This window comes from Microchirus variegatus (assembly GCF_963457635.1).
Source record: "Microchirus variegatus genome assembly, chromosome: 3".
NCBI classification, from domain to species: Eukaryota; Metazoa; Chordata; class Actinopteri; order Pleuronectiformes; family Soleidae; genus Microchirus; species Microchirus variegatus.
The window spans coordinates 15138591-15154914 of NC_139804.1; the positions used below are offsets into that span (position 1 = coordinate 15138591).

Below are 16324 nucleotides of genomic sequence, written 5' to 3' on the forward strand. Positions count from 1 at the left end.
GTGGCATTCAGACCTGGAGGTAGTGCAGTATTGATGTATTGGTGTATCAACTTAATATGTTAATATGAGTGAAACCTCATTCTGTCAAATCCTTAATTCTTCACGTGATTATCAATCCTGGCAAGAGAAAAAAACATTAATTTTAGGAATACGTTCTTCATCCTCAGCTAACATAATGTAATGGGATAGTACACTGTCTGTGTTTCAATTATGAATTTCCACCACCAGGAAATGTGCCATTTGTGCTTGTCTGCTTCAGTTACCAGACAAAAGTGACATCCGCACTGTGGCAGACACTTATTTTGTCTCACCCATTAAGTTCTACTGAAAAGTGAATTTAGGGGCTGTCCACATGAAAATGAGACTACGTGAATACATTAAAAAAAAATTATCCACACGGAAATGGCATTTTTGAAAATGGGTCCCAGTGTAGGAAAATTTACAAAATCCCATACTTGTGTTTTCATGTAGACAATCAATATGGGAAAACAATGATCGGAAAGTAGTCCTGCCTCTGCCTTGCTCGTATATCTTTGTCGTCGTCCTCTTCTTGTGTTCGGAGATTGTTTGGTAAGTCACTTCATGATAACAAAAGTCTTGGTGTATTCCTATCGCAGTGCTACAGTGCTCAGCTGACATAGGGCGATAGGCGGGGTACACCACGGACAGTTCGCCAGTCCATCACAGGGCCACAGATAGAGACAAATAACCATTCATTCTAACATTCACACCTACGGTCAATTTAGAGTGACCAATCTCCAAATCTGCAGGTTTTTTGTACTATGCATGGGAAGAAACCAGAGAACTTGGAGAAAACCCAGACACACACGGGGAGAACAATGCAAACTCCATGCAGAAAGGCCCTTGTTCCGACAAGCAACCCCTTGACTAGAATGCTAACCGAAATTATGCTGCGTTTACAAAAAATATTTTTTAAAAACGACAAGCTAAGAATTTCATTCTTAGCATTCTGTTTCCATGTGAACAGGACCTACATCTTTTCTGCCATGTGTATCAGAAATTGTATCTTTATGTAAATGGCCTGTACATTGTGTTTTTCTAGTCTTTGATGACTGTTAAAGCGGAACTAGACCGGAAGTTCCTATTATCGCTGTTTTTTGGTGTGTATCTGCGTCATTACCTTGTTTATGAAGCCCTGACGGTTCGAAACAAACAGTTCAGCCATTGCTGAGAACGCTGTGTTTTATTGTAATCTCGGGGCTCAACGAGATCACTGAAAATCCCGTAATAGTTACGTAAGCAGCGGTTCTCCTGAACAACCGATCGTCCTGCTCCGGGCACTAGTCCGGGCACATCCGGTTACATACATTGAACCGCAGAAGAAGAATAACGTCCGTTGTGGAGGTGTTTCACAAGAAACAGTGTCTTCTGACTCTGGGTCTGACTCCGGTTTAAAGTCATAAAAGGGACTGCGGCAGGGAGTCGTGATGAAGCTATTTTTAAACACTGTTAAAGCAATGTTTTGATAATGAGGAGCAGTGCATCCGCCGTTCCAGAGGGGGGCGCTGCGCTTCTGAAAACGGATGTGCTGGATAGTACTGGCCAATCACAAGACTCTGTCTTCTGGGGGTGAAAGTTCACTCTGAAATCTCGCAGGAGAAAAATACTGTCAGAAAAGAGGATTTCTATCGGCTAGTTCACAGTAACTAGGAGGTTTTTGACCATAAAAACAAGTTAATATATGTAAGTAGACCTCCATAACTAACATATATGTGCAACAGGACCACTCTATGTGACCTTTAAAGCTGCTTTACACTACAGCTTTACCATTCACCCATTCACTGGCACATCCATACAGTGCATCTATCTCATATCTTTCATACACTTTCACATGCTGCCGGCACGGTGGTCAGGAGCAATGTGGGGTTACGTTTTTTTTTAGTCACTGTCGCCTATGTCCATGGTGTTGCTTCGTAGATATTATCATCTGTTCTCATTGATTTGATCCATGCTGTCTGCTGAGGAAGAAGCTAGATCTGGACATGGAACTAAAAATTAAACTGGATTATCATGCACGATAGTCACCTTGTATTGAGATTACGCTGGCTCCTATGGAGTTCTAAACTAGAGCCTCAGGGTGCCAACTTATGGGCAAGTGGAATTCTCTTGCATACTGTATGGATGATTATACCATCCGGTGTAGCTAATTCTTGACAAAGATTAATTGAGTATTTGCCTCAATGCTAGGTGTGTGTGTGTGTGGGTGGGTGTGAGCGAGAGAGAGAGAGAGAGAGAGAGAGAGAGAGAGAGAGCGAGAGACATTCAATAATGACTCTGAGTGGTTGTGGTACTTGATAATGAGTGTGGATGAATATGTTATAAGCGGGGGAACAATGCTTAACTGCCATTATCATGCAGCATGTATCTGATTTTTGCATAGTGAGTGAAATTACACCTGGCACTTAAATGTGTCTCCATAGCACTTCATGGTTCCATGAGATGTTTACATTCTTGGAAAATGATCACAAATATCTCCCTACTTTTTTTTTATTTAAACAGACAAAAAGCAATACAAAGTCGACGATTCCTAATGAAATATTGGTCTCATTTTAATGATCTTTATTAGAAAAAGATATGGTGTTCTTTTGAGTAAATCACCAATCATCTCAGATCTTTAAAGTGTGAATCATTATCTCTATAAGTAAGACAATAATTGCTATTAATTACTAAATGTTTAAAATGGTTTCCCAGAGAGATAATTGTTTCAGAAAAGTCAGGCAGCAAACAGAGAGAGCCACTCATTTATCAAATATGCTAATTTAGAATACCACAATCAGTCATCGTAAATGAAGCACAGAAGTCTATTGACATCATTGTTAGAGGCACTTCAGAATCAAATAAAGCTGTTTGGTGCAGCAAAGAGTTGAATGTGATTATCACGTTTGTATTTATTTCAAATTAAAGTGGACACTTTCAAGTCAGCACAGGTGTTGAGCCAACATGTGTCAGTGAACATGTGATCCTGAAATAATTATTGCAAGCTTTTTTATGTGTAGTTGTATGAAGTAGTGACACAGTCAGTGCAGACTAGGAGGTCTCAAAATAACCCCATACTGGGTTTCTACCTCATTGTCACGTGTTTGATTTTAATGTATTAGTATCTGATATTTTTTTATACATGTACATACAAACGAACAATTAATGCAGTGATTGCAATTACTGAGTGAATGGATGTGACTGGGTGAATGGAGAAAGTGTTCTTTGAAGCACTGGTGCGGTCATCAAAACAACAAAAGCTCTCTGTGCTAGAATGAATTTCAACGTCCACATAGACCAGATTTAATACTATATTAAATATATTCTATATTTAATTATCTTGTCTTTTTAACCTTTTGACATATTTTTCATATACTTACCCCCATGGCTCCAGTTGCTCTCCTCTTATAGTTCAGTGGTGTGTGATCATTCTTGTGCCTGTCGGGGGTCACTTAACCCTGCTGTGATTCGGTGTCACTCTGACTCACCGTGGACCCTCCGCTTATGAGCTGTGGCCTGTCAAAAGAAACGACAGCCATGGGCTCAACTTGGCCATTTTCCAGCAGCAACACACACACACACACACACACACACACACAAACACACACACACTTGCCGTAAAGAGCGATGCATCCGTTTCATCCAGATGTGAGCCATCAGCAGAGTCACACACACACGCACACTCTTGCATGCAGAGAAACATATTCACAATTATTCAGATATATATCATGTATTGGTGTACATGAATATATAATGACACTCACACACTGGTGTCCCTCTGAACATGTCTCAGCGGAACTGAGCATATGTTTGCTTCCTCGCCACTGGGGGGGCTGCAGCAAACCAAGGGGGTAATGTTTATGCAAGAGCATCATTAATATGACAAAACAAGGCTGACTTAAGGATTTATGCACACACTGGTGCTGCCATCATCTGTCAGATTTGCCTATCACTGCTTTCTTCTGCTGTTAGCATTCCCATTAGCATTCCCACAAATCGCAACTGATTAATCACTGTGGTACGTGTTTGTTTGTGTATTCTGTGTCCATTTGGTGGAGGAATCTAATTTATGTATAGAAACTGCAATGAATTAATGAGTTCCTTCATGACAAGAACACGTTTCTGTAAATACTGGATGTCATATATTTTGTTTTAATTTTCATTTTATTTGAACATCATATTATTAAGGTTAATTATAATTTTCGTTTTTTTGATACTTTGCAATAATTTTTTTTTTGTTTATGTATTTATATATTTTTATACATATTGGATTTCCTGTTTTTTTTTTTACTCATATCCGATCTAATGATTTTTGTCCAGTGTCGTAATGATACAGATACGGAATATATCAACTCATATCCCTAGTACATTTTCACACTTGTTGAGGGAATATGCCCTTGTTCTGTGAAACCAAAACAAATGTTGAAAGACACTCGTATAGTTTCCATATCACTGATGTATCAGGGAAGAGTGAGTGGAAATCATTCATCACTTTTAATCATCCAACCCAAGTGACACATTTGTATCATGAAATACAAAAGCACTAGTCAATATAAATGTTGGATAAACATAGTTAATCTTATGACATTGATTGCGTACAAGTAAAAAAGCTGCAAAAAATAAATATATAAAGGTACATTTTGAAGCCATAATTCAATTTGGTCATTACTGTTCCCAGCAGCTCATCCCACAAGCCACACACTCATCTCTGCCTCTTTATCTCTCAAGGGAAAGCGTCACTGTGGTTTAAAGCTTAAAACTGTATTATTCCGACCCGTCGTCATCCATTACCAGCTGTCAGTCAGTGAATCAAAGGATTGATCATGCCTGAGGACATTTTTGAATTGATGCATAGTGGTGTTTGTGTGTGTGTGTGTGTGTGACTGAACATGAATTGCAGCTCATAGGTTGCTAAGAGTATGATTGATTAGTGCAGTTAAGTGAAGTTTAGTTGTAGAAGAAGAGGAGGCAAAAGGGATTTTTTTTTTTTGTTTGCCCGCAGCGACACAATCAAAGAAATCCATGGGGTCAGGTCAGACAGTGTATAACATAAAGCACAATGTGACCATTAGTTACCAAGCCAATTCATCACTGGTAGCAACCTCTTGATGACACACTTTTTATTTGAGTTATTAGACACATTTCATGTAATGTACCCTGACTAGATTCTGGGACAAAGACTGTTAATGACATAATAGTGTATTATGTGAACCATTTCAGGCAGAGCTTTGCAATGATAACACAAAACTGTTAATGCATATGTAACCTCCTTCCATTGCTAAAACCTTGTTCTTTTTTTTAATCTCTTATTTTGTTTTGCCAAGGTATAGCAAAATGGTATATTGGAAAACAAAAGCAAAGAACCATAATTGCATTTCCTTTTTCTGCCCGGCAGCCGCTAATAAAGCTAGGGGGCAGTGTGATTAGTAATGTGGGCTTAACACCTTGATAATTCAATTAATGTGCAGGTGGTGAGCATCGTCATAGATATTTTAAAATACCTTCAGTGAGTATATTTGCATGAAGTTGGGGGACTCAAAAACATTAGACTGCATTAAAGTCTTAAAGATTGCTTTAAAGATATCCTGACTGGTTGGGGTGAAAAGAAAAAAAGGGAGACAAAGGAGAGGTGGGGGACAGATAGTGGGAGAGAAAGTACATGAGGGAGCTGAGGTAGAGGCAGATGAGAAACCGAGAACAACTAACTAATTTGTGGGTGAGGAGGAGGATCTTGAAGTTTATTCTGTGTGGGACAGGGAGCCAGTGTAGGTTTTGCAAGACAGGGGTTGAGTGTACCGGGTGTGGGTGACAAGGCAGAGTTCTGGTTGTATGTCAACAACACATTAGAAGACGAAAAAATGCATTTTGTAAAGCCTGAAGATATGACCTCTAAACATCCCTGCAACACTTTACCAAGAGTGCGCCTCCAGAGTTGCAGAATGTATCAAACAATTGTTTCTAAGGTTTAGTAGAAGTACATTTCATTTTGATAGTTCTTTGATTTTTCCTTTAAAAGTGCAAAAAAAGAATCAAACAGAAATGTTGCTGATTAAATGGATGCAAACAAGAATGCTCGATGATGAGGATAATCATAATTATAACACTCTGAGAGCGCAGAGGACCGCCAAAGCTTAAACAATTGTCACCTGGGTTTTTCACATACCAGATTATAACAGCACCTGAAAGTTCTTTCTTAATCTGTATTGAACGTTGCCTGCTCATAGCAATTACCATCTTTAATAAGCATGACAATGTTCATCCTGATTCGTTATGATATACATATCTGAACTTGTTAAAAGGGAATGGCTATGTTATTTGTAACAAGTGTAACATAGGCGGTAACGTGCCACTTCCTGTTCTTCCACTGTTGGTACGCTGTGTGTGTCTTCTGCTCTCTCTTCAATTATCTATCTACTCTTACGATCGATTAACTCAACAAGCACTCGTTTTGTAAAATTGGTTAATACATTCACCCGCTACTTTTGCTTCAAGCTCACATAGAGTGGTCCTGTTTCACATATAGTTATGGAGGTCTACTTACATACATTTACTTGTTTTTATGGTCCAAAACTTCCTAGTTGCTGTAAACGAGCCGATAGAAATCCTCTTTTCTGACGCTGTTCGTCAGCCACGATATTTCAGACTCAACTCTCACACCCAGACGACAGACTGTGTTGCGATTGGCCATCCAACGTAGAGCCTTCCCAACTGTCTTGTGATTGGCCAATACACGGAAGCGACATATTCAGAACACCCGCTCTCAGAAGCGCAGCTCCCCCCTCTGGAACGGTGGATGCACTGCTACTCATTATCAAAACATTGTTTTAACAGTGTTTAAAAATAGCTTCTTCACGACTCCCCACCGCAGTCCCTTATATGACTTTGACCCGGAGTCAGACCCAGAGTCAGAAGACACTGTCGTTCGTGAAACACCTCCACAACGGACGTTATTCTTCTTCTGCGGTTCAATGTACGCAACCGGATGTGCCCGGACTACTGCCCGGAACAGGAGGATCTGCTGTTCTGGAGAACCGATGTTTACGTAACCGGACCGAGTTTTTTCAGAGATCTCGCTGAGCCCGAGATTACAATAAAACACAGCGTTCTCAGCAATGGCTGAACTGTTTGTTTTGAACCTTGAGGGCTTCTTAAACAAGGTAGTGATGCAGAAAAAAAAATTGGAACTTCCGGTCTAGGTCCGCTTTAAAGTCTATCTTTTAGTCTATCTTTCATGTAGATTTGCAGATTCACTTACTGTGTTAGCTGTAAGTTAGCTTAGCAGCGATGGCTTCCCTCCCTCCCTCTCCTTCTCCTGTTCTCTCTCGTGTTATGTGCCACATGTTTAGTCCTCTGCCTCCTTTAGCGATATAGATACTTGTAATAAGTGTAGCTTGTTGGGCAGGATAGAGGCGGGGCTTAGGAAGGTAGAAACTAGGCTTCGCGCATAGAAGCTCAGTCAGTTAGACATTCTCAAAATGCGTCACTGGTGTTGTGTTTGGAGATTGAGCATCCACAGCTCGTCTAGGACTGCTTATGTGTGTGTGTGTGTGTGACTTTGTGTGTGTGCTGCTCTGCGCTCACAGCGTTATTCTTGTGTGTGTATATGTGTGTGTGTGTGTGTGTGTGTGTGAGAGACTCTCCGCCCGCAGTAAATAAAGTGAGATGGATCTCACGCGGCAGAATTGTGCGTTCTCGTAGTATAGATTTATGACATAAAGTTGCTAGATTTGTCACCGTTTTGAAAAATACAAATAAAAATTGCCAGGGCTCTGTAAAGTCGCTGTAAAGTCGTACATATCATGCTTGCCTGTATAAAGGAATCTATTAAAGCCTTATATAAACTCAGCAATAATGATTATAATAATAATATTAAAGCAAACAGAGCATCCGTATCGGAACAGTATCGGTATCGGCAGATATCTAAATTCAGGTATCGGAGCTGAAGTGAAAAAAAGTGGATGGGTGCATCCCTATATATGTCATTAACCGTGTTCTTTTTCTCCCTAGTCTGCTTATATAAATGACATTGTAGATCTATAAACATGTAATCACTGACTCTAACTCACCTGTATAAATGTATAACTTGATACAGTTGTATGTCTGCTCCTCGTCTCCCTTTTCAGTCTCTACCTCATTTCCCTCTTGTCCTTTCTCTCCCCCCTTTCTGTCCCCCACCTCTCCTCTGTCCCCCATTTTTCCTTTCCCCCCAAATGGTTGAGGCAGATGGCTGCACATCTTTGAGTCTGGTTCTGTCAGAGATTTCTTCTTCTGTTAAAACAGAGTTGTTTCTCTCCACTGATGCCTAGTGCTTGCTCATTGTGTCAATTGTTGGGTTTCTCTGCTCTGCACGATGTTTTCTATGTACAGTGCCTTGAGATAATGTATGTTATGATTTGGCGCTATACACATCAAATTTAGTTGAATAGTGGGAAGATTCTTACCAAAATTGAATGGGAACATTCTACTCCAGATTGATCCATCAAAGATTTTAAACAGGAAGTTATAGACAGAAAGACCAACTTGCAGATAAACCCATACTGATGAAAACATAACTATCATATCATCATAAATATCATATCATATCATAAATATCATATCATATCATAAATATCTGTGGTGGAGGTAACTATTCATCTTAAGGGGCCCATAAAGTTTGCACCAAATTTAAATCGACTTTGTCCAATAAAAATGTAATCCACAAATTTCAATCTCACTTTGACTCTACAATATATGTCTGTCAATTGTTTTGCTCCAATATATAGAATAGTTGTTGAGATATTACAGTCTTAACCAAAGTAATGCACCAACATAGTGGTGAAAAATAATCATCTTCATCCTGTCAAACACTTAAGAGAGTTGTTGTTCCAATGCTGCTGTTAGTCTAGTATTGATTAATTCATTTTCTACCACTTTATCATACACAAGAGTGTAACAAGGAGCAGGAGCCAATCGGAGCTGACAGAGAGAAAGATAGGGTACACCCTGGACAGGTCACCAGTCCATCGCAGGGTCAACACAAAGAGACAAACAATAATAACACCTACAGTCTATTTAGTGTGTGTCCAATTAAACTGCATGTTTTAGGATAATAATTTTTTCTACACTTATATCCACTTTACTCCTCTTGTCTCCCCCTATACTCTACAGGGCGGTGGTGCATATCCAGGTCAACGACGTGAATGAGTTTGCACCTGTGTTTCGAGAGCCCCAGTACCATGCTGCGGTGACGGAGGGAAAAATTTATGACAGCATCCTGCAGGTGGAGGCCACTGACCAGGACTGCTCCCCACAGTACAGCCAGATCTGTAACTACCAGATCACTACAAGTGCGACACCCTTTGCTATAGACCGCAATGGTGAGTAGAAATAAGTAAACAGTATCCTCTATTAAATGTTTGTTAACATTTTTTGGTGTACCCACCATCAGGCTCTATATATCCTAACACTATCCTGATGTGATTTTTCCAGCTGAAGGAGAAACACTCACACACGCTCACACTACAGATACACACAAGGTGTGATTTGTAAACAAACAGAAGGGTGGATGTTTCTTTTTTTTTTTATTCAAGGGTTAGGTGGCAAGAGGGAGCGTCAAAATATGAGGGGCTGTGTAGGCCATAATTCCTTTTTTTTTTACCTCTCACATTCACAATTTTACCTCTCACATACACAATTTTACCTCTCACATACACAATTTTACCTCACACATTCACAATTTTATCTCTCACATACAATTGTTTTACCTCTCACATGTAATGTGTAAAAACATTTAATGTGTGAGGTAAAAACATTTAATGTGAGCGGTAAAACATTGAATGTGTGAGGTAAAAACATTTAATGTGTGAGGTAAAAACATTAAAAATTTGAGAGGTAAAAAAAGGAATTATGGCCTACATGGCCCCTCATATCAAAACATAGTATGTTCCCTATGTTTGTCATGAGTGGATCTGTAGAACTTCCTGCAGAGCCGGAAACTGCCGCTCAGAAACGTTCAGAAACATAGCGCTGTCTGTCAGGGTTGAATAGCCTACTCTGATTGACCCTGTTTGAAGATCGTTAGATTGTAAGAGTTTATATAATCATCAGTTAAGTTGCATCCATCACTATCAAGGGGGTGAAGTCCTTGTCCCCATCAGAGATAAAATTAATTTAGCAGCGATAGGGATAGGAAAACCATAGGGCCAGAGGGGGGAAAACCCCCTACAAATAGCACCCTGGATACACATACAATCTGGTAACGGAACTCAATAGTGCGACAGATGTCTGTCCCTCGGGTAAAAGGTGTACTTTGCTCTTCCCAAGGACAAAATCAAGCCTTGGCCGGAGAGCCATCAGTCTCCTGAAATCAGATCACAGAAGTCTGTGCACACAGAAACAAAAACAGTCTCTCAAACACCCTCTCAAATCCACTTGACTTTATTGTGTTGCTATATTGTTCTCTGTACCTAGTTCTTGAACAGCACTCCATAAATATAGATGGGTGTCACTATTAAGCACACAAACAATCCAAGACGAGCCAAGATCAGGTTCTGACCGCTCTGATGGAGTTATACCAGAAACGCAACTTCGAACATCAGGAATGATGAATGGACATGTGTTGTAATATAATTGAGTAACAGAGATTTGGCATTTGGGATGTTCCGCAACACCCCGACATGAAGTCTAGCATTTTCTTCGAATTTTCTATTTTCCTGCCTATAATCTGACTCTGATATCTCCTACGACATGCTCCTGGACGTTGACTAATAGGATAACTGATAGATCGAGTCTATAGAGTGCTCTGATGTGGCATAACATACATATATGAACATGGTGAAGAGACAGATGGATGCTGCTGCTGCTGCTGCTGTTAGGTGGAATACTTCAAAGAAGGTTTCATTGAGCTTTGCCTCTCAGACGTCTTCTCAAGGGACTATTACGGCAAAGTTAAAAAAAAACAAAAACAACAGTTTGGCGAGAAATAGCAGATGAAATCCAGTGTATCTGTAACTTGACAACTCTTTGCCCCACCTCCCCGGTGACGTATGAACTGATTGATTGGTCTGTGATTGCTCAGGTCATACTTGTGTTGGCTGTCCCCCAAACAAGACACGGCAAGAATTTGTGCCACAGGTAGTCTGATACGGTGACCATTGTGAAAGACTAAATTATTGTGAAGTCTGATCCCAACATCCCATGAGTTTGATGACATTACTGTTTTTGCTTTCACATTTATAAATATTCCAGCGCTTTGTCTTTCTGTTGCGTCGCTGAGACAGTTTAATTCTAGAATCTCTCACTGCTGCTGGGCCATTTAAAGACTTGGCCTCCTCTTCAGAGACTGTAAAAAAATCTATATATACTTGTTGTTTGCTTAAGACACAAACTTGTAGGAGACATGGGTGTTTACATTTCTCGTTGTTTGCAGACCTCCAGGTGTTGTTAACTGCTGCTGTGTTGCAATAAAAAGGGCTGACTGCATGAGGTCAGGGCAAAACTGCTCTGTAGAGAACATGGAGCTGGAACTGGTTCTCTCTTCTCTCCTTGTAAATGAAGGGGTCTCGCTAAGCTGTTGACCACTGAGGAAAAGGCTTTGAGAGCTCTTGAACTCAAGAGCACCTAAGGGAGAGAGGAAGAGGCTGGAGGGAGGAAAGGAAGAAATGGCTGTGAGTGCAAGTGTAAGTGCTCTGAGTGGATCCTTGGAAGTATACACAGATAACAGTAAACCCAAACAGTTTCTACAATTTTCAATAAATCCCATGAGAATGATACAATCAACAATGATGTGACGCAACAGTAATTAAGCCCCCTTTTTAAATAATCAATCAATAGCAGACTATTACTTATTTGTTCTTTTCTTTTGTTCAAAACTCACTTATTGTATTAAAAAGTGGGGAAGGGATGGGGGTTAAGTGAAAACATGGACTCCATTTTTAGAAATATTAGTGCTAATCAAAGCACTTATGAAACATAAAGGCCATCTGTCATATTAGCCATGATGTAATTTGTAACAGGGATTTTTTTATGAAGGTTAATATGTTAATATCATAATAATGGAAGCACATTCAGTGTTTATTTTCAGTATTTCCAAAATACAATATACTCACCTGTCACATTTTTGAAAACATTTATCCAGAGCTGGGACAATTTAGTAACAAGATCTCCCTCAAATCCTCAAACTGTCTTGCAGTCATCCTCAAGACTCTTCTCTCTCTTCAGTCTTGGCTGTATTTGTATTTGTTTTCTTTTTATTTATTCAGTTAATAAACAAACGGAGCAGCAGTTAATCATGTTATCTGCTGATTCCACGTTTTTTCCTTCTCCTTAAAGCATAACTAAACCCCTAAACCACATTTTCTTCTGGTGTAAACCAGTGTGCATATCTAGCAATGCTATTTGGTGATCCAGGTATTAAAAGTATGCATTTTGTGCCTTCTCTTTGGTGAAACAAAATCAAGCATAGGGTGGATTTAGCCTCAGAAGGGGAGGTACAGTTACCCTCTAAACTATGCCCTCGATTTAAATAATACAAATGTGTCAACATTGTTCTCTGGTTATTCGGGTGTGAGTTGGTCTGAGGACCCTTTAACATTTGTGACTTCAGAAAAAGAGAGTATGATGTAACCTCATACACCTCACTTTCAACTCAGCCTCATACACTGTAGTGTGTTATCGGTTGGGGTAACTTGTAGGGAAGATGTGGTGGTGATGAAGTTTGTTTGGACAACTTTGCTGGAAGATGAATGCTGGACTGCTATATTACAAATGGCAGTAAACATATGCCTAATCAGTGTTTTGTTTGCGATCCCCAGCCATACATGAGCACTGATGTGACTACAGTTCGCTTTGTAATGCAAATCAGTGTTGGCTTGTCTCCAACTGCAATCCAAAGAGTGGTGATAATTTAGGTAGAGCATCGATGACAGCCAAACACACCAGGAAGAAAAATTTCTGCACTTCACCAATTTAGTACCAATTTAGTAAAGTGAAACAACCACATGATTGGACTGAATGAGGGGCTTTTTTTTTTTCTTTAAATCAATCTACGATGATCCTTGGGTGCCACTTTTAGAGGTTGGTTCGAGAACAAGCGCAAGTTTTACCTAATTTCCATACACAAATAGTCCATTTTGCTTTTTATACAATGCTGTTCTAGTCTTGATGACCACTGCTTTATAATAACCAGCTTTAAGGCCCTGGTGTCCACTTCCGTGTCAGGGTCCTGTTGTATCTGACTTCACCATAAGTGGCGATACAAGTCTGGACACAGGGAATAGGACATACCTCCTCCTACGAAGAAGAGAATTATGCTAAAGCTCCCCAGACATGTCTGGTTAGAGCATTGCTGACAAGTCTGTCTGGCAATGGAGTCGGGGTGTCAGCCAGTTTGAGGGTTGCCAGGTCGAGGCTTGGATGACTGTCCTTGCAACTACTTGTTCTGTTGTCTAAATGTATTTTTCTGCTTGGTGAGTGGGGCTTAATGGGGGGGACTTAAAGCGGGGCGGACATTCAGTTTGCACATGCGTTGTCCACGAGCACCCAATGGGTTCTTTGTGGTTCCAAAATCCATGCTGCATACGCAGTCTGCGTGTTGCATGTTGATGACGCAAATGCTCATTGGGTCCACACCCGCTGTGCACTGAAGTATACCAGGGCCTTCACACTACTATTTTAGCCATTCATCCATGGACACCCATTCACTCACACATTCATACCATGCATTTGTGTACTTTTTCTATCACACTATTTTTATACCCACATACACACTGTCAGGAGCAACTTCAGGTTAAGTGTCTTGCCCAAGGATACATCTGCATGTTGACTAGTCGAGCAATGAATCAAACCCACAACATTCCAGTTGAAAAACGACTTGCTCTACCACTGAGCCACTGTGTGTTGGCTCTGCGATGGACTGGTGACCTGTCTGGGACGTACCCTGCCTTTTGCCCAATGTCAGCTGGGAATAGCTCCAGTTTCCCCTGCGACCCTGGATGAATGAGGAATTTAAAGTGTTTTTCACTTCACTTATTCAAATCCATTCACATTGGCATATAGACTAGAGGAGCCTGGGGTCCAGCCACTGACCTTCCAGTCAGAAAACAACCCACTCTAGCTACTAAGCCATGGCTGATGGAGAGTCATACTGGTAACTGGTAAGACATTACGGAGTGTAATACTTTTTGTTATTGTGCCACTGTTCAAATCATCAGTACTGTTTGTCCTCCCTTAGAAGCCTCAGACTGTTGTGCCATATAAAATATTCTGACTCTGGGAGATGAATTCATGAAGAAAATGGGGAGCATGATCTTGGTCATCCTCCTGACCTAACACTGTGTTGGAGGCTGTGGGCTGCTTCACTGCACAGAATGCTCTTTAATCATTCGTAACCTGCAAGTGGTCACAAAAACATGTACTACACGGGTGTCAGTGCTGCTCGTAACATGTCATGCTTCATTCATGTGCAACAAAAACACAGCAGTCTCGGCACAGCATGTTGTAGTGAGGAGGTTCGCTTGTCTATATGCCGATTTATTTGGGCAAAACACTTATTTTTCAAATCTGTCACATAACTCTCAAAAAAACATCACAGGGGCCCCAGGCATGTATGTGTTGAAGATCGATTTCACACACTGCACATGCATTCAGAGCTAGCACCGAGCTAGCAATGAGATGAACTAGGAATAATTATTAAATAAATAATAAATTAGTAATATAAAAAAAATGGTTCAGGTTGGATATTCAATGGACATTCGCTCCAGGTGTCTGTAAAGTTGTTAAATATTCACACTGAAACGGTGCAAAGCGAGACATTATTTCCCTTCCTTTTCCCTGGCTCGGTCCATTCTGTCTCCATTTGTTTCTGTTATTATATCTAATGTTCGTCATCTTCTCTGTTTTTGGTGTACATACATCAAATTAAATGCAATAGCATAAAGTTCTGTGGCTGAAATCCTTGAGCCCTGTTGTTGACGGGATTGTTTTTTAAAATGTAATACTATTAGATGGACTATATTTCATATATGGTCCTGCACTGATTGGAGTCCTTAGGTCACATGAACCGAATGAGACCGTGGTAGTAAAGAGCGATGGGTCGGACATTGAACAAGCCGAGATCGTGCAGCTATCACTGTGTGGTGAGGAGGGTCCTACACCTGGAGCGAATGTCTGTTGAATATCTAACCAAAACATTTTTTTTGTTTAATTTTACTAATTTATTACTAATTTAATAATTATTCCGCATTCATTCATCTCGTCAATGCAATTCAATTCAATTCAGTTTTATTTGTATAGTGCCAAATCATAACATACATTATCTCAAGGCACTGTACATAGACAGCATCATGCAGAGCAGAGAAACCCAACAATTCACACAATGAGCAAGTACGAGGCATCAGTGGTGAGAAAAAACTCCCTTTTAACAGAAAGGGAGGCAGATGACTGCACAAAGATGTGCAGCCATCTGCCTCAACAGGTTGGGGTGAAAGGAAAAATGGGGGACAGAAAGGGGGGGAGAGGGAGATAAGAGATGGTCCCGGTTTCCCTGAGTCAGCTCTTATAAGCTTTATCATCGAGGAAGGTTTTAGGTCTAACTTTAAATACAGAGAGTGTCCACCTCCCGAACTGTCATTGGGAGTTGGTTCCACAGGATAGGAGCCTCTGCCTCCCATTCTGCTCTTACACACTCTGTAAGATAATATCTAGATCATTGGTTCTCAAAGTGCGGCCCGGGGGCCAATGGCGGCCGGCAGAAACATTTCTGGCGGCCCGCAATGAATTACAGTTGATAGTTTTAATCCAGGAGGTACTAAGCTTGTTAAATGTTTATTGGACATTACTGGATACAGACCAATAAGTGTAAACAAAAATACTGGGTATTTACCTGGTTTCAATATGGTGAATTTTTGTGTATTATTGGGTTATAAGCTGGTAATAAGCAGGTAGCTACAGCCTCCAATTTCTATCTACCCAGTAAATATATGGTAACAGAAATGTGTTACTTTGTATTAACCTATAATTAGAAGGTAAGAACAATGGCCAAAATACTGGGTAATTACCCAGTAAATTATAAAGCGTTATTATATTAATGCTTAAATTACATTATATTAACGCTTATATTCCTAATGCTAAACTGTAGAACTGCAATCTGGTCTTTAAAATTATTACAAATGGGATTTCTTTCTTTTTTTTTTCCTTTTTATTCCTTAGGCGGCCCTCAGTCCAATGTTGGGTTCCTAAATTGGCCCTCAGGTATCAAAATTTTGAGAACCCCTGATCTAGATAATGGATGGATGGATGGACTTGTACTAACTTTGAGAATCATATTCTCGCGGTTGTCGATTGATATTCA

General features: G+C 40.2%; 1 protein-coding gene across 1 annotated transcript in view; it reads left to right on the forward strand.

Annotated features, from left to right (window-relative positions):
- Positions 1-16324, forward strand: part of LOC310925381 (calsyntenin-2-like) — a gene marked incomplete at both ends in the record, with an annotated part of 357564 nt that overhangs the window by 221869 nt on the left and 119371 nt on the right. The window contains one exon of the mRNA XM_083887328.1: positions 9145-9353. Within this exon, the coding sequence (XP_083743454.1) occupies positions 9145-9353 (209 nt within the window). The remainder of the gene's footprint in view (positions 1-9144; positions 9354-16324) is intronic.